At 34.6% G+C, this 26,491-nt stretch overlaps 1 protein-coding gene across 1 annotated transcript; it reads left to right on the plus strand.

Moving 5' to 3' along the window:
- Positions 1-879: 879 nt before the first annotated feature.
- LOC128236035 (uncharacterized) lies at positions 880-3,264 on the plus strand. Its single transcript, XM_052950857.1, has 2 exons — positions 880-2,530; positions 2,672-3,264. The coding sequence occupies exons 1-2, from the start codon at positions 880-882 to the stop codon at positions 3,262-3,264; spliced, it is 2,244 nt and encodes a 747-aa protein (XP_052806817.1).
- Positions 3,265-26,491: the final 23,227 nt, after the last annotated feature.

A 26,491-nucleotide genomic window follows, 5' to 3' on the forward strand; every position in this document is an offset into this window, starting at 1 on the left:
AAATGAAGGTTTTCAAATGTTTCGATGTGTCTTATTTTATGTTGAACCTGTTCGAAGAAATTAAATGTAGAGTCAGTTATATTGGTAAGTCCATCACGAATATTTTGCCTTCTTGCAGTTGCTATCAGCGTTTTCTTATTTTGCGAGTTCAGTTCTAGATCAGTTGAAGTTGTTATTAGTTGAGTTATGTACGCAACCTTTTCTCTGGAATTGAACAACTGTGTTTCTTTTTTTGGCTTGTAAAATGAGGTTTGTACTTCTTGAATGAGTTCATTGTGTAGGTAAATCCAATAGATTGATAACATATTCTTCAAACACTACACTTACTTTTTAAAGCTGAAATTTTCGTCCAACACTGTGGACATCATCAGAGCAACTGGCCTGACTATCGCTCACTCGCAGCTCTGACACTCGGGACTTCCCGCCGAATTTCCGTAATCCGGCGAAAAGTGGGTTGTAAATCCCAGAAAGGAAGGCCCCCTCGTCCCGGTTCATAACTGCCCCCCCACTTTTCGCCGGATTACGGAAATTCGGCGGGAAGTCCCGAGTGTCAGAGCTGCGAGTGAGCGATAGTCAGGCCAGTTGCTCTGATGATGTCCACAGTGTTGGACGAAAATTTCAGCTTTAAAAAGTAAGTGTAGTGTTTGAAGAATATGTTATCAATCTATTGGATTTACCTACACAATGAACTCATTCAAGAATATTCGTGACAAGTACGGTCAGGAGACCTTAAAACTAGCGAGAAAATGGGAAACAACTGTAAAAAGTTTAGCGAGACATCGAAATCATTTGGTTTTCTCCCTTCGTTGCAAAGATGAGAATTTGACACCTCCCAGTCTAAACTTGAAATGCCCTATCAATACGGATAACGCCAGAAAGATGGTAGATCGAGCAAGAAAGGGGTTGTTGAATGAAAGAATACGTGTTAATAGCAATAAAGTAAGTGTTTTGAAAGTAAAATCAGCTGATTGTGAGCTTGTTTTGAAAGAGAAGTTGCCTAGCGACGACCTCCAACAGGTGCGAGATCTCGTTGACAGATCGCGAGAACAGGAATTTTCATGCACAAAAGGGCGGCACACAGAGAAACTTTCACGTTGGCTATCTAAGAAAAAGGAGTCATCGGAACCAGATTTATCTGGTAGTCAGCTCAAAAAATGGGTAAGAAACATTTCATCCGTTACACTTTCCCCCACACAAGAAAAAGTACTGTCTAAAGGTCTGAACTTTGCAGTCTCCCCAGAAAATGTACCGGTGTCAGAGTACATTTGTGCCACGGAAAAAGTATGCTCATTTCTTGACAATAATGAGGCGGATATTGTGCGAACTGAGGTTGTTGGGTTACTAAAAAACGCCAAGTTGTCGAAAGGGAACATTTCTAAGGAGGAAAGAGTGGCTTTGAGAGAGTTGTCAAAAAATAAGGATATCACTATTCTCCCAGCCGACAAGGGTAAGTCCACCGTTGTATTGGATACCACTGACTATGAGGGGAAGGTGAGAGTGATGCTAGGTGATGAACGGACGTATGTGAAGTTAGATAAAGACCCCACATCAAATTATAAGAGGAAGTTGGTCTCTATATTGACAGGCTTCAAAAAAGATGACAAGATTACAGAAGGACAGTATAGACATTTATACCCTACAGCAGAGCAGGTACCTAGAATGTATTGCACTCCGAAAATTCACAAGGAGGGGAACCCACTCCGACCGATCGTCGACTATACAGGATCTATCGGTTATAACAGCTCGAGGCTGTTAGCAGATGTATTAGGTCCACTAGTGGGATTAAGTGAGTACCATGTGAAAAACTCTAAACATTTGTCAGACTCGTTGAGTACAGTGATGATTGAAGACAACGAAGTGTTTGCCTCACATGACGTGGTGTCACTTTTCACCAACACCCCCATCGACAAGGCCCTATCAGTCATAAGAGACCGCCTAGAGAAAGACAAGACCCTAAAAAAGAGAACCAAGCTGAGTGTGGATGACATCATGAATCTAACAGACTTTATTTTGACTACAACATACTTTCAGTTCAGAGGTGACATATACCAACAAAAGTTTGGCACCGCTATGGGAAGTCCAGTATCTCCGATAGTGGCTAACCTGTATATGGAGTTTTTGGAAAGAGAAGCCATTGCAACTGCTCCGGTGACATGTAAACCAACCTTGTGGAAACGCTACGTAGATGACATATTAGAGAAGATTCAGAGAGGACAACTACAGAACCTCACTGACCACCTCAACACTGTAGACGTTACCAATAACATCAAGTTCACCCACGAAGAAGAAAGCAACGGGGCCATTCCATTCTTGGATACTCTCATCACCAGGAAGGAAGATGGTAGTATCAAACTGCTAGTATATAGAAAGAAAACCCACACGGACCAATACCTGAATTTTTCATCCCACCACCCATTACAGCACAAGCTGAGCGTGGTCAGAACTCTATTAGACAGGTGCTACAACCTCGTCACCGAAACTGAAGATAGAGATAAAGAGGAAGAACATGTAAAACAAGCTTTAGGCCAGTGTGGGTACCCTGATTGGACAATAAAGAGGGTTAAGACCGAGATTTTGAAAAGAAAAAATGAAAACAAGGACAAGAAAAAAGTGAAACATACAGATAGAGACAATAAATCTAAAGGGATGGTGGTTATTCCGTATGTGAAAGGGCTATCTGAAGCAGTGAGCCGGGTGTTTAATAAACATCGAGTCGCCACGGCCATGCGCCCACATCAGACACTACGCAACATCTTAGTGCACCCCAAGGACAAACAGGAAACAACAGAGAAAGCAGAAGTAATTTACAAAATACCTTGTAAAAATTGTGATAAAGTCTACGTGGGAGAATCGGGGCGAAAATTTGGAATAAGACTGAATGAACACAAAAAAGATTGTGAAACAAACTCAAATAAGGCATTTACTAGATCAACTAGAAAACAATCAGAATCGACAATAGAAAAAAGTGCAATCACAGATCACCAGAACATAAATAATCATGAAATAGACTGGGAGGGGGCACGCGTAATAGAGAGAGAATCAGACTGGAGAGTGCGAAAAACGAAGGAGGCTATCTGCATCAAAACTGAGGGGGCAGTTATGAACCGGGACGAGGGGGCCTTCCTTTCTGGGATTTACAACCCACTTTTCGCCGGATTACGGAAATTCGGCGGGAAGTCCCGAGTGTCAGAGCTGCGAGTGAGCGATAGTCAGGCCAGTTGCTCTGATGATGTCCACAGTGTTGGACGAAAATTTCAGCTTTAAAAAGTAAGTGTAGTGTTTGAAGAAGAGGTTTGTACTTGTTTTTGATATTTGTATTTTATTTTACTTATATAATAACCACTAATATAACGCAGTCCACCTTTGCCCTCTTCGAAGTTTTCAGATGGCACAATTCGTTCTTGAATAGTTGTGGTTTGAATAAGCTGAGATTTCTCCTTTATTAGTAAATTTTGTAGCTTAAAGCAAACAGAAGTACAAACGAATTGCGCAATACGTTGTGACGGAAAAGAATACTCGGAAAATAGGCTGTTGCAAGAATCAAAATATTGACTTGATTTCATATAGGTGTTTACATCTGAACAAAATTTAGTGGTACACTTAGTTTCAACTACTTTTCCATCTGGGAAATTGTTATCTGCAATTTTTCTCAGAGTGAGATATTGTTGACTTAACCAAAACTCGAATGAAAGTCGATTTTTTGTTACTTCATTTATGGTTAAATCGATGTCGACAGCTACTGGTGTTTCCAAAAACTCACGTTGAATTGTATTTAAGATGATTTCAGCGGTTATATCAACAGGAAGTGGCCTTGGGTTTTGGCAAGGCAAAGCTTCATTTACATTTAGACATTCATGCAGCTGTGTGTCTGACCAGTCCAAATCATTGTCATCAGAAATTCGTGATATGTCGGTGTCGAACGGTGCGAATAACTCAGCCTGTAACTCGTTTGATACATATTCACAAGAACAAAACAATTTAAATCAAGCTGTGGCGTCTTCTGATTTTTTTTTTGATTGGTAAAACTTTGAGACATGCCCGGAATGTTGCTTAATTAATGAAGGTTTAAAGTTGATTACTTGCAGATTTTCAGGAGTTTTTACACGGCCAATTGCAACGCCAATTTGCCCCGCAACTTTAACATCTTTGCAATCGACAACAACTGAATCAAGGGTCATTCCTTGTGCTTTATGCATTGTCAGACCAAATGCTAAAATCAAGGGAAATTGATATCTTTTGCACAGTGTTTTTCTTGTTACAGGATCAGTCTTTGTAAACTTGTGGCGCTTCAATTCAATTGATTGGTCAAGGGTTTGAAAATAGACAGTTATTATATCATTTGGTATGTTTGTAACCTTTCCAATGGTACCATTGACCAATTTGTCAGACAAATTAACAATCAACATCACTGGGCAGTCCAATTTCACACCTAGTATATTAGGAGCTTGAAAAGTTTGAATATAATGTTTGTCACCTTCATCCTCGGCCTTTAGTATGGTGATTTCGCCAGGGAACTGTTTGAGTTGGTCGTGATTAAACAAATGTGTTTGGTAATGTGAGGCAAATAGATGCACAGTTGTGTCATCCACATCTATTTGACGTTCAAAAGACTTTATCAAATTAATTGAGTCTTGCGTTGGTGTACCCTTTTCCATTTCATTAACGCATGAAATGAAATTTGTATCGTTTTGACGAAAGTTGTTGTTAAATTAATGTGGTGTGGAATTGCGGCATTAAAGTGTACAGACTGGAACCAGTATTTTCCGTGATTGCCACACAAAAGATCGGGGACAGGTGGTAGCTGGTAGTAGTCACCGGCTATGACAACTTGTATCCCGCCGAAATACTTCTCGTGCGACTTGACTGTACGGCAAATACGTTCAGTTACATCAAACACTTTTTGACTTACCATGGAGCATTCATCAATAAATAAGACCTCAGTTTTAAGTATTCGTTCTTTAGCTTTTTGGTAACGCTCATCAGTGCAGATCAGATGACATAATTCATCAACTTGAATCCCCCCATCACCAAGACCACACCAGCTGTGCAATGTTTGACCATTACAATATTGAGTTGCGGCAATACCTGTACTTGCTGTGATTGCAACATGCTTTCCCTGTGTGCTCAAAGCCGTAATAGCCTTTTTCAGAACGTACGATTTTCCACTACCGCCCTGTCCTGTTAAAATAATGTTGTGTCCTCCTACTACCATTTTCAGAAAAGTTGATTGTTCTTCACTTAGCATGACTGATACAGACCAAATATCACCAAACAGTACCAACAAAATAAATGATATATATAATTTACCACAGTATTATTCGTCAATTAACTCCAGATTAATTCGTCAGCAATGACACGGGAACACAAAAGGGGGAATAATTTCTAACAAACTTCTGAGGTTACATTCTACTATTGTTTTAGTTAGCTGTTCGAAAATGAGGGTTACGAATGAGACACTTATAGCAGGATATAGATCGAAAATGGGAGTCTCATACCTTATAGTGAAAAGGAAGATGTCTGGACCTTGCGAGTTCGAATGAAAATGAGGGCTTCAAAAAGAAGGTTGTTGTCTAACAGCAGGAGGAACGACAGAAGGCTGGTGTGCGGAGCCTGGCGTAGGGGTTTAAGAGCTTTATCTTAATTTGAGCAAATGTTGTTACAAAAATTATAATCAGAATATTTGGATATGGTGTAAAAGAACTAAAAATAGGTAGACGGAAGGTAGGCGGTAGGCAGACAGAGCTTGTAATGCACCAGTCCATGGTACCCCTCCCCCCCAGGTCAGAGGGTATACCGGGGATAGCCGGAGAAATGGGCATTTTTTTTTACCTTCTAGATGGACCCGCAGTGGGTCCTTGGAGTGCGGGGGAATTGGGCGGGGATTTCACCCGTGCTTGGCTGGACCGAAAGTAAAACAAAACAACAACAGGTAGGCGGAAGGTATAAGGTAGGCAGAAAGAGCGTGTAATGCACCACCAGTCAAAGGTACCCCCCCCCCAGGTCCGGGGGTAAACCGGTGATAGCCGGAGATATGGGCATTTTTTTACCTTCTAGGTGGCCCCGCAGTGGGTCCTTGGAGTGCGGGGGCATTGGGTGGGGATTTTACTCGGGCTTGGCTGGACCGAAAGCCAAATCCCCGCTACTCTCCGGACCTGGGTGTGGACGTTGTTACAAATGACTAGTGCATAACGGCTAGTACGAGAAAATGCTGTCTTATGCCGCCCCGGTGGAGCAGCTAAGCTGCTGGAGCTGAATTACTGGTGGTGCGGTTATTGGAATTACTAAACCAGTTGGAGTTATACTCGTATGTTGGCCTCAAACAATAGCTGGATGTTTGTGCAAAATGGTAGTCTTGTCAAGGTTTGGATGTGCAACCATGGTCGTTGTAAGCCGTTGTGTAGAACCGAAGAAGAGTGGATTGCTGGTGTATTGGTATAAGGCAAAAATTGACGGAATTGTCGTTATTGTGCCAATACAAGGCTGTCTTTCTAGTCGACACATATACTAAATTCGGGCATTAAATGTGAAAATTCCTTAACCGTGTCCATATGATACTGTTCAGATAAAATAGCATTAAATAACAAACAAATTGTAATAGAAAAAAACATAGTGGCTTAGCATAATCATGTTATATGAAACTTGGCAGTGTATAAGTGAGCCGAGTGCTTCGAAAGTGAAAGTAAACAGAAAACCGTATTCCTTGAGACCGTTTCGTCCGGATGTCATCGGGATCATTCCAAGCGCTCATTACAGCAGTAGAATTAGTCGAAAGGACCTGTGTATGGCGGAAATTTGCCGTTAGTGTGTATATTTTTAATCGGATTCCTGCTTCAATTTGGAATAACTGGTAAGATTGTTGTGTCATTTCGATGTAAAAATGATTAATCTTTGCGCAAAACGCATTGATATACCTAGGATTGATATATTAGCTATAAAATTCATGTCTGAACTGGACGTGTACCGTTTTCATGACGAGTTGTGTTTTGAAGAGTTTCTTCTCTTGTCAATTATATAACCCTAGTGGATTTTTTGATTTTATAGAAAGTTGAAAAATCGTCGACACATCATGTTTAATAGTTGAATTGTGTTCCATGACGTGTTAAGCAGCCCATAAAATGTTGTATTTTTTATTTTCAGGGAAAAGACTGATTTTACCCAACTGAGGCCACAGACAACTATTAAAAGTAAGCCAGGGGCAGCTGTTGGGATCTGCATCATACATTCAAGTCTCTGTGTAGCAACTGAGTGCAGAAATATATTATCAAACCCCGACTTTTCAAACAGAAATCATTGCGGGTTTCATGTTAATGCTTATCTCCACTAAAAACATATTTAACAACAAGGTGATAACAATTTTACCCTCGGGATTCTGTAAAAATATTATTTCGTAAAATTTGCAATTCGCCTTTTAAAACTTAACCTGTATGGAAATGGGTCATGCTTGCTTAAATTTGACAAAAAAACTATTTTTAGAATAGTGTGTGTTTTTGACTGAGCAAACAAAGTAACATGAATATTATAATAATGTTATTTGCTAGAATTTTTAAGGTTTAAGATTTCTCACACGATTTTTTCCACTGTTATTTTCATATGTTCGGTATATACCGACCGTTTAAACTATTAACAAGATAATCAAGGTCATGCCAGTTCAATGAAACAGTATAATAAACACCGCGTTAACATGCAGTTGTCAAATTGAATATTTTATTTTCATGAATCATTATGAAAATATAATCTCTGTTATTAGAGTTTGACAGTTGATATTGTTCCACATTACAAATGTCCCGGAGATTGTTATGGCGTAAAATCTTAAATACAAGTTTGTATATTATCCAGGTATATTTGAAAATACGTATTTAAAGTTCGATAATTCTTTTCATGTTTTGTCCACGTTATATTGTGAGAATAATGCCTTGATAAGATAAATAACATTTTCGTAGAAGTTTTCGTTTAACAATTTACGTATATTTCACAAATGTCGCGATATATAGTCCAATGCTACATATCGATGCAAATTTTGTTTTTCAACATCTTGCGTCGTAATTTTTTGTTCGTTGGTGTCCGATATCGATTATAACACTGTCGCAATTTTTGACTTATACTATCATATTTCAACAATGCATGCATAAACCCTTTGAATCTTTAGTACCCACACACGATATACATACTAAAGGAAGATCACTGGGTTGTTCATTCGCAGTTGTTGATCACATTCAAAGGATTAAACCGTGTTTAGAGTATGCAGAAATTTCACATGGAAACTGAAAGGGTCATCGATATCACGTAAAAAGTCATAGGGGGGTTAAGCGGTTATCGAGTACACAAAAACACACACTGTACAAAAACACAAATGTCATATATATATTTTGTTCCTCGGTATTCTGAGTCAACAACAATAGTTCAAATACATATAAGGACCCCTTAAGAATGCAGGGAGGATATCAGGGAGCTATTCAAAGCACCTTACAATACCCCCTGAGCACAACAAAGGTAAATTAATGTTCGATAACTCATCTATAATTTCCATACCAAAAGGCTCTAATATTTATCTGCTAGTCAGATTGTATTTTGCTGCTTAGGACTGTTGTTCTAAATAAAAAATAACATTGCGTGAAATAAACATCTGTCTTCAAACTGTTCTTTAATATCAGAAATAACATTGCATACGGTAATGATTGGTATTCAAACTGTGTACTTTTCAGTTATGATATACGTCAGAAATGTCATTGCATAATCCGAATTCGGTTTTCAAACTGTTTTTACATGAATTTTCATGGTATTAGGCCAAATTGATCATTGAATTGTTTTTCTATATCATAAATCGGTCTTCGAACGAGTTCTTTTACAACGGAAATGTCATTGCATACGACAAACATAATCGGTCCCAAAAATGTTAGTCTACATCAGAAATGTCATTTTCAGTTCTGATATATGTGCCATGGAAACCCAAATCTACTTTAATGGTACCTGTACCAGAATGTTGTACTGGGCAAACACATATTAAGGGTTCAAACTCTTTTACGTTTATTTATGAAAGTTTATTTTAATCATTTAGGTAAATGTTGCTTGAATTATTTTTAAACAGACCATTGTTTAAATGTTGAAGCATAAAACATTAGTAGATAATCATAAATAATTAGCTTTACCAGTAAAACATGAAATTCATTATTACGCTGTATCTCCTCTGATGTACTTACATGTAATTAGACGCCCCTTTTATTGCATTCAGTAAGTGCTGGATACAGTATTTGATTGTGCGTATGAGTTTGTTTTCTTCACCATTTTCTTTTGTTCCATGGTAAGTTGCTAAATATGCAAATCCCGGGTCAGAATGACGCAAAGCGTCTCGCCAAAGTAAGTATTCTTGACTAGGTCTAGCAATATATATCAATGTTTATACGTTTATACACTTTGCTTTCCCTTCTAGACTGTATATTCGTCCGCTTATCTAATATTACCACTTGACTGACATTTGCGTTCTTATCAAACCAAATTGTTTGGCCTATGTGTTTGACTTCAGTTTCAATTACAGAACATATTATAATCGTTGAAGTTCAACTTCTCTTGTTAGCCGCTTGATACTTTGTTGTCATAGTACTTTAAGAAACGTTCAGAACGTACCTTAATACAGAAAACTACAATCATCGAATGTTTTTTGTAATACATACACCTCCTGCATTGTGTTTACGAGGAGTGATAATGTCCGTTAAAGTCTTCTGTAAGAAGAAACACTTCAATGAAACTGTTTTTATGTAAATTTTGTCATCTTAACAGACTGCACTTTACTCTAGCGTTTCAATAGCATAACCACAGGTTCACCGCAAATGAATGTGAAAATGCGCAATGTCTAACGTTGATTCTCCTCTAAAGCAGTACTTTATTGGTGTTATTAAAACACGTAACAGTATGTACGAGCCTACTGTACATATGTGAATATTTTTTCAGGAAAATGCTGTTGAGAAGATTCCAAAGCAAAAAAATTGTCCCTACGCAGTTTGCTCGAATAAATGGGAACCGTTAGCTCACCATCTGCATAATTTATGCAAAATGTGTCTTTCCAATGCGCATTAGAATTGTTTAGTTGTCTTTGAAAGTATGTTTTGACCGACGATTCGTCAGATTGCACATTACATGCTTGCGATCTTACAAACATATTATTTAAAGATACAATAAACTTATATCAAGTATTTGTAAAACAGTTTCGCGTTTTTCCCGTAAAACAACTTCTATATTGGACTATTGATTATTGTGGCGTAATAATGCATTTGAAACGCAGAAAAGGTCTCCCTTATTTGTTTTCAATTTAAACAAAATGATAGAAATATGTTACAGATCGTTTTTTAATATGTTGAAAGACAAAATATGCTTGCATTCCAGACATGGGTATCTGTTCAAGTGATCATAGATAAAAACCTATATCGTGCCGAAAAAAACTCACGCGTAGCGAGGCACAATATGGAAATATGTAAATTGACGATTTTATTCAATTCAATTTGTGATGTTTCAAAAAAGGCAAATCAAATAAATGAAAATAATTGAAAAGTACAAAAAAAATTGAAACTCTCTTAAAAGCAACGTTCTTTAGAACAACTTAACCTGAACTGTGCTTTTATATTGCATCGCTTTATGACGTCAAATGTCACGACATTTAACAGTCAAAGGAATGCAGAAAAAGTATAAATAAGGTGTTACTATTACGGATGGAAAACCCGAACCCTTTTGGATATCGCATACGGAGCCGGTTACTCAGGAGGGCTTGTCCACACGGACCCTTAAATATGATTTTCCCTATTAGGCAGACAGACAGCCAGACATTTTTATTAAGACTTGTACCATGTACATCATCTACATATATTAGGGAACAGAAATGATGTAATAAACATACGAACAGTAACTACATTGCTATATTCCATTTTGTTATTGAACAAATTAACAGCAGGGGACCATTTTGAAGGGGCTCGAAGTTCAGAAACCAGAGTCAAACAATAAAGAAGAGGTACAGAAACGCTGTTTCAACACTAGTTTGATATCATATTACACTACTAAAACCATCGACTTGTTCCAATATCTTTTGAAAACAATAAGTTAATGTCAATTGGATTGTGTTTAAACCAGTGCAATTCCTGAGTGAAAGTCGATCATTTGGCAACCAAGTGATTTTATTGTTCAAATTTTATTTAGACGCATTATGACGCATTATAAGGGTCAGTCTTTTTAAGTGCGTTAAAATGAGATTTTGTTGTATTTTATGCAACATTATTACTTTGCCCAGAATAATTACCATATTGCTCATATCCCTAACAGACAGCGTCAGTTATTACCCGCTTAAGTCGAGATCTGTTTTCAAGAGTGTTAGTGTCTTTAATATAACAATAACTCAATGATAGAGCATGAACCAATCGACTGTACTTCTCTCATTACAGCATAAATTGTGTCCTACCTTTTGCATATTAAAATCATTTGTCATTCTCATTAACGCTTTGTTATGGTTGCTAGGCTATCACTGTAGCTACAATTGCATTATCTGAAATAAATGAAGCATTGATCCAATAAAATGAGCATGAGATAAGTTCAATAACTCCACAACAGACACTTTGCCAGTTAAAATATTGCATTAGCAAGTGACTTAACCATGCCCAAATCTACACCCTTTCGGTTGCTTACTAACAGCATGAAATACAACATTGACATGTGACATAAAAATTCTGAATTAAATAGACATAAATACATTTAACATTATTATTTACTGCAACACTGTAATTCCAAATGTGACACGCACTATTCAGATTGTTGAATAGGGGGGCAGAATCCTTCAGTACAATTGCGTTTCGATTCTATGATTGATTGTGTACGTCTGTTCAGTGACTGAATTACTTGTCTGGTGAACCCATCTTACGAATTGTTGTTTTGTTGCATTTATACAGAACGTTCGAGTAAGAATCATTTGGCCTTTTTGTGCAAAACCATACAATGGAATACATAATCCGTATGATTCCACAAACACTTCAAAGGTTTACAAAGCATTTCCCTGATTCACTCTTGGCATTGTTCAGTATATTTGTTTAAATTCACATATAAAGAAAACGCAGGTGGTATTAGTAATGCACATACGCCTGCTAAACTACAACCAAAAGTTTTATGCATAAATAAATGACATATTCTAAAATATACGTTTTATTTCACCTATCACAAAAACTTGAATCTTTAGAAACTTTGTCGCAATGACTCTATGATCTAGCGATAACTGCTCCGTGATCTAGCGATAACGGCTCTTTGTTCTATCGGTTACGTCTGTGTTCTAGCGGAAACAGCTGTGCGCTCTAGAGCTATTAAGCCTGTGGCAAGTTTTGTGATAAATTTTAACGGGACTGTTTTTAATGGCAACAGCTGTGTTTTCTAGTTGTAAAGGGCTCTGCGAGAAGGACTCTGTGTACCATTGGTAACGTCCGCTTATCCAGGGGACGAATCATGGGCAAAAATGCTGTCTTTAATTGTCTAATTTTTATAGTTAAAAAGGAAATAATTGGGCAATGTTGTTAAACATTATTTACAGTGCGTCAGCATGATTAAGGTAAGAATTGTCCATTATAATAAAATAAGTGTCATTTTGTAGCTCAATCGAGCTGTCGTCCCTCGAAAGACAAACTTCGGCAAAGTAACATGCGTGTCTATATAAGACTAAAACGACTCATTCAGTAGAGTCATGAAGTAAATATAATATTTTGTGATACAACCAGCCACCGGACTTAATTTTGTGAGCCGTTTTGTGTTATTGATTTAGTTATCTGTCCTGGATTCCATATAAGTAGTCTTTCAACGTGGTAAAGGATCATTGATTGACAGATCCGGCAAAGAAAATGGCACAAATTAATTTAATATCAATCGTTTTGTCAATGTTATAATATGCGACGTACGTTATTGAAAAATTGCGAATGTTGGAGACTCTGCTTGAGGGAGAGAGAGAGAGAGAGCACATATGATGGATTGACTATTTAGAGTTGTATGTTTCCATCAATATGATCGCCTGCTGTTCAATGCTTATATATTCTGTATGAAATATCTAACAGAATATTATATGGTGTCTCTATTGGTGTATGAAATGTTTATATGTTTTTTCTATAATGCATTGTCGTTTGGGCACCTGCCTTGTGCCTCTTAAACAACGCTTATTTTTTTTAAGTTTCGACTTTTGGGCTTATCACTGTATATACATATAATTGCAAACATATGTAATATGTAAACAGCTTCTAAAGATGCTATATTACAAATGCTTTGACAAACACGCAATTGATAACCGGAGCCATATCAGCTATTTTAGCTATTTTAATGTTGCAATATACTTCTATTGATTGCATAAGCCTTTTCATATGTCGAGTATGGCTTCTTATACGTTTGGATAAACAAAACCGTAAAAACCGTTTTCCTCGTGGTGTTGAAGATGTCATAAACGTTCTATTTACACTAGCAAAGGCGTACCTGGATGATGTAAATCACTGATTGCACATATGACCTAGATCCCGATTACATTATGAACGGTTCTTTTTGCGCATGTCCAATGTCATAGAAAAAAATGAAATAAGCAGCGGAAGTTAAATATGATTTTGTAAACCAAGATCAACTTTTCGTATTTATTTTTCAAAAATATGTGCTTGTTTCACATATAGCAACCAATCTCTTAACATTTCCAATATGAGGCAATATAACTAGTAATATCCGGGAACCTATCGCCTTCTGGTGATTCAATGAAAGCTATAAGGACAATACTAGTGGTCAACTGTTCAAATTCAACCCCTGTTTACATGAACATGTTATTGGCGCCAAAGACATTATACTCGAGATACAAAACGTACACAGACTGTAAACAAACCACACATGCATCATGAAAGCTTTATCAAGAAATAATATAATGAACACCTCCAGCTGACAGTTTATCAACAGTTCACTTGAACCTTAACTAAGTGTAAAATGTTTGCGGGAGAGGGGTAGGGGGGAGGGGGATAGAGGGTAACCCGAACATTTATCAATAAGTGCAAATTAAAACAAGAGCGTTATTGGCGCTAGCATTTACTTGAAAACAATGAATAAATTAAAACCTATAATATATACATAAAACATTATTTTAAGTACTCAGTGTATATAGAGATTATGACCTGTAAATGTAGTTGCACTTATTCAACGATACATGCCCAATATGATCTAGATGCAGCAAAAAGCACAAAGCATGCTATGCTTTTATTATGCATTGGTTTAAAGTGTTTTTTGACTAGGTTAGACACTTTGCTCTCTCAGGTCAACTAGCCTACGTTGATAAAAGCTGTCAACAAATATTTAATTGTTGTACATGTTTGTTTCTTTTAAATACGCCTGTCACTATAAATTCACATAAACATTTACCATCAACATTGAGCAACAGGTCGAAAGTTAAGATACACAAAAGGCTTGTTTTAAAATGACCAGTTGGTAACCCAGGAGCTAGCTTAATAAACTAGTACCGGTTGCCATCCTTCCAGAGGCCGACAAAAAAGATAGGAATCTGGAGCATAGATGTTCATCAACCAGCTAGTTAATAAATTCAAGCTTCACATTTAATTCAGCATTGTTTCTTGAAATATTTCTTAAGCGTTACACGATCTGGCTATAAAACGCCTAATGATCCATTGGTGAATGGTAAAGAATAAAAATATTAGCTCATGAGTCCTAGTCCTTTCTGTTACTGTCATTTTCAGCGATTAAACACTAGCCATATGGTGCCCAAGACAGAAAGCTTAATCATTCACACAATCGGTCAGAGTATTAAGCCTGATCAAGTCATCTAGGCTATTTCTAGCACAATAGATTTCACGATCTGGTAGTGATTCCCAATCAACTTCCAAATTGTATGCAGATCAGTTGAATTTCATAATGCAATGTAGTGTCATTACAACGCATTTGATGTATTCTCGTTTCAGATACCTTTTGACTTCAATGCCATAATTAACCGTCAAGGTTCTATGGCAGTTAATCCGTCCCTCTATGTTCGCTTCAACTGTACAAATACGATGGTAATATAATAATGATTATATATTCTATAGTACTATGATGTTCTATTATTACATGTTTGTTTTTTATTTTATTTTATTTCCATTCTCATTCTATCAATGTCCTATTTATATCACTCTTGTATTATTATTATTTTATTTGTACAAAAATATTCCAACGACAATTATAAACGTTTCTTAATGTGTTGACGATTTGTGAACTTTTACTGTAGTTTTAACGCTGTATAGATGGATGGCATGAAATAAGTTGTGTAATGTTTATGTTATATCTCCTATAACTCAAAATGTTTTGCAATATACACTTTGTGTTTAAGACTATATGTATTGTATTTTATGTACATTGCTTGGACTTAAATAAATTATAAATACATAATATGTACTTCAAAATCAACTAAATACATGCATGCTCACTCATGGTGGGATGACAAAGACTCTGTTAAAGGCAGTGCGTATTACAACGTCGGAGCTATTGTATCTAGATTAGGAATATTCAAACGTGTTCATATGTTGTTAAATTAAAGTGTTAACTAGTGTTACTGAAACGATACTTTTTTCTAGTATTATATTCCTACCTAAATTGCATGGTTATAAGAATTTGTACGACGAAAATACATTCAATAAGGTTGCCCTTGTCATCTAAGGAAACCAGGCAGTATTTTTTATGATGGAGAAATGCGATATTCGCAGCTACAAACACGATTACAAGCCGTTTTGATGTCGCTCCGCATGTAACAGTGTGAATAATATATCCCAAAGGATTATCTTTAGGAGACAAGTACTGGATCAAGGGACACACACATTATCAAATGGAATTCTTGATTATTTTGGCAAAAATGCTACACATTTCAAAAATAGTGTTATCATCGTATTATATATGAAATTATCAATATCAATACAACTAAAGTTGTTCTTTAAATAACGTGCCTAGGGAGTTGTTTCTTCGTGAAAATCATTTTTATTTTGTTCAGTATAAAATATTTCTACACACTTGTTAGAATTCTTTCTGCTAGAATAAAGACTTTAAGTTAAGTGAATAGTTCCGCAAAAACAACATAATTGTCATGCATTTTATAGTTCATTGCTTGCAATACAGCAAATCAAAACCCAGAGTAACGTAAATATACTCTCTATTTCGTTTTTCAGCCTAGGTGACCAATTCGGTTTACTTTTTGGGCCATAATATCACATTAAATGATTCACTTCTCTGAGGTTCGTTTGTCGGATGAAGTTTATGTATAAACTAATTACAAAAATATTTTCTTTTATTATTGCATTGGCGATTATATTCTAAAGACATATGAAAAAATACAACAAAATGAGTAAACTGAGAAAATGTGAATATGTGTATAGCAATAGAAATGTTCAAGTGGCCAGAGATTGGTGGTAAGACAGTTGTCTTGTGTTATGTGGAAACATATGGTATTTACGTAAATCAGTGTATTGAAGTAAATTGTACCGTTTTTAGGCCCCCAAAGCTGGTTTCCTAAAGGTATGGCGTCACTTATCTCGGCTGTTTTATATGAATATGATAAATTTTAGTAAAAAACAACAATGTCGAATACAAGACGCATGATTGAAGTGGTTCAAACGTGTCTTGAAGCATTCTAATGATACGGTAGCGGTTAAAGACTATTGGTCATGATTTAGGTACTTGACTTGAGTATCCTTACTTATGCTGTGATATTGGATAAGTGTATTGTCGTTCTTGATTCATGCAATGTATGTGTCGTGTCATGTTAAAGTAGTGTTATAGTGTAACAAAGTTTGTGCATAAAACATGTAAATTAAAGAGGTGCAAATGCAAGTAAAAAATACAACTGGTTAAATGGTTTTGTGTCAGTCTTAAGTCTTTATCAAACTTTAGTATAATAACACTAAAATACTTAAATGTAAATAATTATTAATAGTTTTTTTTAAATCACATCGTCTCATATATTACATTTATATTGATCAGTTTGCAATGTGAATGGCCATATTTTGATACAACATAATAAGTAACAGACAATTGCCTTCCACAAATGTAAATAAAAAAACCTTAAAAACCAGATTTTACTCCTTTCTTCGTCGATATATATAAAAAAAAATGAAGTGTCATTCGCATTTGAGACAAGACATAAGTCTTGTATATTCGGGCGTTCATTGCTGTATAGACGTTTGCTATTGGATGTGAGATTGTACAATGTTTCTGTCATAAGGTTTTGGCAGAAAAAAAACAAATATTCAAACTTTGGTTTATCAAAATTCAGTCCACTAGTAAATAACTTGTTTTCTATGTTAATCAATCGTTTTTTTTCCAATTCAATTAGATTCATATTGAATCAAGAAGTTATTTACATAAACATCCAATTTGGCTTTGTCAATGCTCGAGATCTAGGACAGCGTTTGCTATTACTGGAATTGTAAATCAGCCAGAACTTGACAGCTTTGTTGAAAAGTTTGTTTAAAAATTAAATGATCGATATATTTCTTATCGTCTGAAACATTACATCCTGAGATGGGCTGTGATTCTCTCAAATCGTGTAAGATCTAGAGAACATAACAAGTATATCAATACATTTCCAGAGCAGAAACCATTTGAAAGTAAACAACGATGGCGCTAACAACAATGTTTACTTGAACAAAGTTCTGAACAATCTGCCTAATTGCCATTTAATGATAATATACAATTACAATAAAAATAAAGAATAATCGCAAAAAAGAACATGCTGGTACAGCTATATAATATAACATAATAACCCGTTTTTGGTCTAATATAGAAATGTTTTAATACACCGAAAGGCTACCGATGACGGGAGAAATAATTGTAATAATGTAAAGTGCTGTACCGATATGACGTCACTTATTTAATTTACTTACTAAACTTCTATCTCTTTCAGAATCTGGTCCTGATAAAAACAGGAAATGTATACTTTCTAGAAAACACAATTGCTTTGTAAATGCTCTGTTGCTAATGCGTTGCGGAAATGTTATTAATTTTAATCTCAATGTATGTATTTTCTTTAATTTGATCAAAGACTATAAAACGCCTTATCTAAGAATTGGTTTTGTATCAAAACTTCTTGCCCCGTTAACGTGCTTCCTGCATGCTCCAGATTATGTAAGTTATTACCGTTTCACTTACAATCCTTTATTCTTGCAGAATGGCAAGCTGTAAATTTTAGTTACCCGTTTGCTATTTTTAGCGATTGACGGAAACCTTTCCATTGTTAGTTATTGCTAGTTATCAATATCCGATTGAACTGCATAGATAATTTACTTCATGGGTTTTTCTTAATTGATTCTTTGAAACAAATTAATCTCAGGGGACTTGGCATATTTGCAATGGGTAGTCCGCTTGAATATGCATACAATAGTTTACATTGAATCAGTCAATGCTGTTGAGTACTAAACACAAATGTAATAAGAATAAGAGTATAATTATTCCAAAACAGTCTAATTAGTGATGAATAAATGTTGAAAACAATGGTTTTATGAAGGATACCGAGATTAATAAGAAATAAGCATAAAACACAGTATTCTACCTTATGAGACTAAAGTAGACCACAGTAAATCTTTTAGCATTCACCTATCATTTAATATGTTTGCACTTTCTTCTATTAAATACACTGTTACAATCTTGTCAACATTTTTAAAGGTTTACATAATTCATACACAAGTAGGCCTCATAAACCTTTCTACAACCAAAGGAGGTAACACAACCATTGATATGTTTTTACACACTTGTTTGAATTCATTCTGCTAGGATAGAGATGTTAAGTTTAGTAAATAATTCCGCAAGAAATAATATTTCAATTGTCAAACATTTTAAATTTCATTGCTTGCAATACAGCAAATCAGAACCAAGAGTAACGTATATATGCTCTCTATTTCGTTTTGCAATATACTCTTTGTGTTTAAGACTATATGTATTGCAAACCGTATATTTTATGTACATTGCTGAGACTTAAATGAATTATAAATACATAATATGTACTTCAAAATCAACTAAAGGATTGAGCCCAACAGTCAAATATGTAAAACGATTGGGGACTGGTAAAAGGCAATTAATGCTTTTCATCCAGCGAAAATATACCTAGACTGAATACATGCATGCTCACTCAAGGTGGGATGACAAAGACTGTTAAAAGGCAGTGCGTATTACAACTTCTGAGCTATTTATATAGATTAGGAATATTCAAACGTGTTCATTCGTTGTTAAATTAATAAGTGTTAACTAGTGTTACTGAAACTATACTTTCTTCTAGTATTATATTCCTAGCTAGAATACATGGTTATAAGAAATGTACGACGAAAATACATTCAATAAGGTTGCCCTTTTTATCTAAGGAAACAAGACAGTATTTTCTTATGATGGAGAAATGCGATATTCGCAGCTACAAACACGATTACAGGCCGTTTTTGATGTCGCTCCGCATGTAACAGTGTAAATAATATATCCCAAATTAATAACTTTAGGAGACACGTGCTGGATCAAGGGACACACACATTATCAAATGGAATTCTTGATTATTTTGGCAAAAATGCTACATATTTCCAAAATAGTGTTCTCATCGTATTTTTATAAAATTATCAATATCAATAAAACTTTTTTTTTCTTTAAAAAACGTGTCTAGGGAGTTGTTTCTACGTTATAATCATTTTTATTTTGTTCAGTAAAATATGTTTTTACACACTTGTTGGAATTCATTCTGTATTTCCAAACCAGTGTTCTCATCGTATTTTTATAAAATTATCAATATCAATAAAACTAATCTTTTTCTATAAATAACGTGTCTAGGGAGTTGTTATACGTTATAATCATTTTTATTTTGTTCCGTAAAATATAACATAATTGTCAAACATTTTAAATTTCATTGCTTGCAATACAGCAAATCAGAACCAAGAGTAACGTATATATGCTCTCTATTTCGTTGTTTAGCCTAGGTGACTAAGTCGGTTTACTTTTTGGGCCATAATGTCACATTTAACGATTCACTTCTCAGAAGTTCATTTGTCGGATGAAGTTTGTGTATAAACTAATTACAAAAATATTTTCTTTAAGTATTACATTGACGATAATATTCTAAAGTCATATAAAATACAGCATATGAGTAAACTGAGAAAATGTGAATTTGTGTATAGCAAAAGAAATGTTCAAGGGGCCAGAAATTGGTGGTATGACAGTTAACTTGTGTTAGGTGGAAACTTATGGTATGTATGTAAATCAGCGTTTTGAAGTAAATTGTACAACTTGTTTTTATGTTTTTTTTCAACGTTTCCTTTTCCAATTCAATTAGATTCATATTGAACCAAGGAGTTATTTACATAAACATCCAATTTGGCATCGTCAATGCTCAAGATCTAGGACAGTGTTTGCTATTACTGGAATTGAAAATCAGCATGAACTTGACAGCATTGTTGAAACTTGTTTAAAAATTGAATGATCGATTTATTTCTTATCGTCTGAAATATTACATCCTGAGATGGGCTGTGATTTTCTCAAATCGTGTAAGAAATAGAGCAGATAACAAGTATATCAATATATTTCTTATCGTCTGAAATATTACATCCTGAGATGGGCTGTGATTTTCTCAAATCGTGTAAGAAATAGAGCAGATAACAAGTATATCAATATATTTCCCGAGCAGTGACCATTTGATAGTTAACAACGATGCGCTAACAATGTTGTTTACTCAAACAAAGTTCTGAACAATCTGCCTCATTGTCATTCAATGATAATATACAACTTGATCTTAATGTTCAGATTGACATTAAGATCGATGTTTATAGCTCGGTTCTTAGCTATTTTGATATAGGTTTTAACAAACGATTATGGCTTGTGAGAGGTGCCATAATTAATCATCAATCCAAACTGGGGCCGGAAAAACAAGGCTGAAATTAACATCAACATACGACTTTTTATTTCAATCAACACAAACATGATATTTAACAAATCATCAATTACATATTAACATAAATAATACAACGATTATTATGCATGGTAATTCATGTTTTTACAGTTCTTATCAATACAATTTTTTAGCTTAAAAATAATTATTATTACATCTAGAAAAAGTATAAATATATTAAACCTTTTCAATAAAACACACAACTTTTACTGATTAAATTATTCTCATAAATATAGTATAAATATTAAATTATTATTAAGCAAAGCATCAAAACAATTTATGATATAAACAATAGTTTTTCCTACCTGAAATTGACATCAACATACGACTTAGCCCAGACTGGCAGAGCGAGTTAATATATACTAGATTGCCCACCTTGTCCGAGCGCTATTGCCAGATCGTATGTCAATTATCATCATAGGTAAGTCAGTTTTCTTTTCTTAAAGTGGTCTGAGAGAGAGAGTTTGATATCAGTTTTCATACAGGTGAATGCTTTTCTTCTTAGTACAATACACTTTGGTCAAGACGCCCATCCTTATTTAGGAATTGCTTACTGGTGTTTCTATTAATTAATGTATACGATGCTTGTTATGAATATATTTATGACATTATTTATGAATAGATTGGTATACAATGTTGTACTGATGTTTTTGGATGAGTATTTATGTAGTTGTATACTTCAGGAAAATTTGCTAAGCTACACATAAACTCGAGAGATTTTTCCATGAACATGAAGACTGCTGACCTATGTCAGAACAGAACAGAACAGCTATTTAGATATAAGCATATACAGCTTTAAGATTATTATAAAAGTGTACCAACACTGGTTCTTTAATTGGTTTCTAAATAACTATTTGATAGTGGGTTTTCTTAATATAGTTCAATATGATTTGAAATTAATGTTTAAAATTTATTTTAATAAAAAATATGTTTATATATTAATTGAACTAAGACCAACACTTATTTATTGTAGATTTTAAGTTATTTAAATTTGTTTTATAATTTTGATTTATTTAAAATTTAATTTATTTTAATTTGATTTTATTTCAGTTGTAATTTAAATTTAATTAATTACAAAAAAAAGATTAAAATTTAACCTCGTATAATTAATGAAGAATAATCGTAAAATCGAATATGCTGGTACAGCTTTTTAGTATAACATAACGAACTTATCTTTGGTCTGATATAGAAATGCTTTCATTAGCCTACCGATGACGGAAGTAATAATTTAGCTATGTGAAGTGCTGGACCGATATGACGTCAGTTACTTAATTCAAACTACTCTTACAGAATCTGGTGTTTTCTTTAATTTGATCAAAGACTATAAATTGCCTTATCTAAGAATTGGTTTTGTATCAAAGTTTCCTGCCCCGTTATCTTGCTTCCTGCATGCTCCAGATTATGTAAGTTATTACCGTTTCACTTACAATCCTTTATTTTTGCACAATGGCAAGCTGTAAATTCTAGTTTCCCGTTTGCTATTTTTAGCGATTGACGGAAACCTTTTCATTATTAGTTATTGCTAGTTATCCATATCCGATTGAACGGCCAAGATAAGCTACTTCATGTTGTTTTTGTTTTTTCTTGATTGATACTTTAACACAAATTAACCTCAGGGAATTTGGTATATTTGCAATTGCATGCAGTATTTTACATTGAATTCATTAATGTTGTTGAGTATTAAACAAAAACGTTACAAGAAGGAAAATATAATTATTCTTAAACAAACTAATGAGTGTCAGTTATTTAGGAGAATGTGAAAATTGAACAGTTATTACCCTTCAGTGATCAGGGGTTATAAGCGGTGATTCCAATAATTCCATTTTGTGGTCCTCCCTCTAACTGGTATGTTGTTAACACATTCATAAATAAAACATATATACTGATAGTGAATTGAGCGATTTAATATCAACTTGATGTTAGAAAGCATTTTGCTAAAAACGGATAATGAGTAATCAATAACAAACCATAGTACAAACGCGAGCGGGTTTTTCTTATAAAACATACCGAGTTACCTGCTGTTAATTTGTTCAATAGAAAAGTATAATCTAGGAAAATAATTTATGTGCATATCCTGATTACATCATCTCTGTACAGTAAGAAGTTGGAGAAAAAGAAGTGTTTTTATTTCCATAATTACGCTTCGTATTGGCGTATCAAATCGAATTTCACCATCTAATTATGTTTCATTGTCAAAATATAAAAAAGATAAAAGGGCAAGCACAGTTGATTTCATGGAAGTTTAGCATGTGTACATCTTTCCCTTCAACAATGCAGTTGAACGCTCGAGGAACACATAACGAGTATTAACTGAGTTTTAACACATGGTTTCGATAAACATGTATATATATATGTGATGCTAGTATAGACATGCTAAAGTGAAGCGGTTTAAAATGCAAGCGAAGTTTATAATGTTTTGTCCGAAAAGTTTTATTGATAACCGAGGATGAATGAATTTTACTAATGGCATAAAGGTAACAAAGGTAAAATGTGCATATGAGTTCGATCTTGCACATGTGTTTTATTTCCATAGCAAACAAATGTTCATTATCCTAAAACAAGCATAATTCATAGTATACACCCTCGTTGTCACGATATTACCGAGAATACAGTATTGTTTAATGTACTCGGGCCGGTTTCAACATGATCATGCCGCACAGACAGCGTTGGCTAGAACTCTCTTTAGTCGAGGTCTATTTTCAAGAGTGTTGAGTCTTTTATATTACAACGACTCAATAACAGAGCATGGACCAAAAGCCTGAACATGACTTTATTATCTTATATTGTATATTAATATAATTGTTATTTTAATATGGTTAGATAATGTTGCTATGCGTATTTCCATTGTAAACATTGCATTTACTGAAATAAAAGACGCATTGATCCAATGAAAATTATTAAGAAAATAAGATCACTGCCATACTGTAAAGGCTAGATATAGTTTGAGAGTTTACAATAGCATGGACTTTTCAAAAACTAGTCTCTGTTGTTAGTGGGTTAACAAACAACACGAAATACAACAAGAAATAACCTTATGTAGGCTACATACATTTAAAAATAATCAATATTTAGTGTTACCGAGAGACGAACGATCTATATGAATAACAACGGACCAGATACACATTCGTACTAACACCACAAACACAAACTACAAACATACCTCACTTTCATCAAAATAGCTTTTCCGATAAATGATGACATTTACGCCTAGGTCATTGATATGATATGCCTTGAAAAAAGCAAAACAAAATCAACATCCGTTCGAATTTTTGTGAACGGCTATAGATACTGAATGCAGCTAAAAATGACTATATTTAAAACGGGATTCAACTGACGAAGTACTTATAGTACTTGACAAAAATCAACCACACGTTTGCAGTTTTCATAACTACACATTTTACTTCACCACTGTATTGCCGAATGAGAAACATAATTGTCAGATAATTAATAATAACCGTGCAGAATCTTACGTACAATTGTGAATAACTTGCTAAAGCATCCATCTTACTAACTGTTGCTATTTTGTGTTGATAAATATAGGTCGAACGAGAATTGATTGTTTTTGTGCAAACAAGACAAATAAAAAACCTACTCTGTATGATCCAACTATATTTTTAAAGGTTTACATAATTCATACACAAGTAGGCCTCATAAACTTTTCTACAACCAAGGGAGGTAACACAAGCATTGATTTTTGACAATGAATGCCGCAACGGCTCCGCATCTGGCTCAAGACCACAGTAATCTGCCCCCGTTGATCCGGATATAAATACAGAAATATCGCTTGTGTTCAAGTATCAATAGTTTATTAAAGTTGAATGAAAGAGAAGAAACGGGTGCTCTTATTGCATAGAGCTTAGCATAAGTTAACACTGTTTTGCATAAACTGATAGTTTCCAGTGTAGATATTGGAAAATATTATTGCCTGTGAAATGTGTAAATTGGTTGTTGGAAGCCTTATTCCGTCCTAACCTCAGGGTCATGTATTTCAACTCAATATTGTAAGAGACTGAATTGTTCAACCTTATGGTTTCTTGTTAAATGCGTGTTCATATGAAACTCGAAAAGATCAGTCAGTAGAAATATGGGGTAAAAATAATCTGTTGTGATAGATCCAGCATCGAGACTGTATTTGGAGAGCTATTGCGTGTTATTGATTTAGTATTCTGCCCTGGGCTTCATATAATTTGTCTTTTTTCTCAGATAAAAAGACCCTAGATTGAGAGATCCGGTAAAGAAAAGGATTTGCAAGCACATATTAATTCAATATCAAGCCCTCTGCCAATGTAATAAAGATTTTTGTTTGCAAAAATTGTGTATTGTTACAGAAATCTTTTGAGAGTGGAACTATGATAAATTGACTATTTGGAGTTGTACAGTTCAATCAACATAATCCCATTAGTTTGAATGTCTTCATATTGCTGTAGATAATGTCTAACGTAATTTGCCTGTGTTTCATTTTGTCGCACTGTTTTTATCTTCAGAACAATTGCAAACAGACGATATATGCACACAGTTTCGATGTTATATTTCAGATGATTTCCAAGGACACACATTAAAATAACAACTCTTGACTTTCCTTTCTCTTTAAGCTTTATTAGTGGTAAGCTGTACCAAAATTATATTTTCATTTAAGGTCGTCTGTCAAGCAGAAGACCTTATGACTATGCTTCTGATTCTGGATCATAGATCATGACTTTAAGCACATAAATATGCGCAATGGCATAAGTGTATTTTGTTTTCTGTGAAGAGTCGGTCCCTATCATAAGTTAAGAATACTTGTTTCTTGAATAATTTAAATTCTTAAGAAACTAAAACAGACACACCAATTTATCCACATAAAAATCTTAATACCACTTTCACAGCTACTAGATTTCTGATTTGATAAAACCTTAACCCGGCCAAATTTTGAATAGTCCTTTTTTCCATAATTAATTAAAGCGCTAGAATTGTTACTGCATTACAGAGTGATCTTAACCATGTCAACAAGCTCTCTAAATAAATGAATAGAAGAATGACAGCATGCTTCAAATCACACCAATCTATGCAGTGTTATGGCAGTTGTGAGGTTGAACTACTTCTAAAACATTCGGAACAATATCATATTGTCGTTAGAACTACTAAATGAGTTAACAAGTGATATAATCCTAAAGAAGTAGACTAATTATGACTTTGATGATTATAACGAAAACAACATAAATTATAGAACATATGAGTAGCATACAAGTTTAATCTTTATAATCTGCATTTGATTATAATCTTTAGTTACTAAACAATCGCATGTCTACAATGAAAGTCAAAATAGAGCAGCCCACTACCGCAGAATATTGACGGTTATTCGCGGCATAGAAGTCAAACCTTATCTGACAAGATAGAACAAAGCTTGCGTATTAATGACACTTACTTGTATTAGGAAATTCTACTTTATACAGCAATCTGTACATATACTAGAAATCACTACTCGTAAAATATATTGTGCTGGACATAGCCTTGAAGATTTGATCAGACTTTGGTTAATTGATTTGTGTGATTGATTCCGTCTATTACTCAACATAATTTGAAGTT

This window comes from Mya arenaria, chromosome 1 (genome assembly GCF_026914265.1).
Source record: "Mya arenaria isolate MELC-2E11 chromosome 1, ASM2691426v1".
Taxonomy (NCBI): Eukaryota; Metazoa; Mollusca; class Bivalvia; order Myida; family Myidae; genus Mya; species Mya arenaria.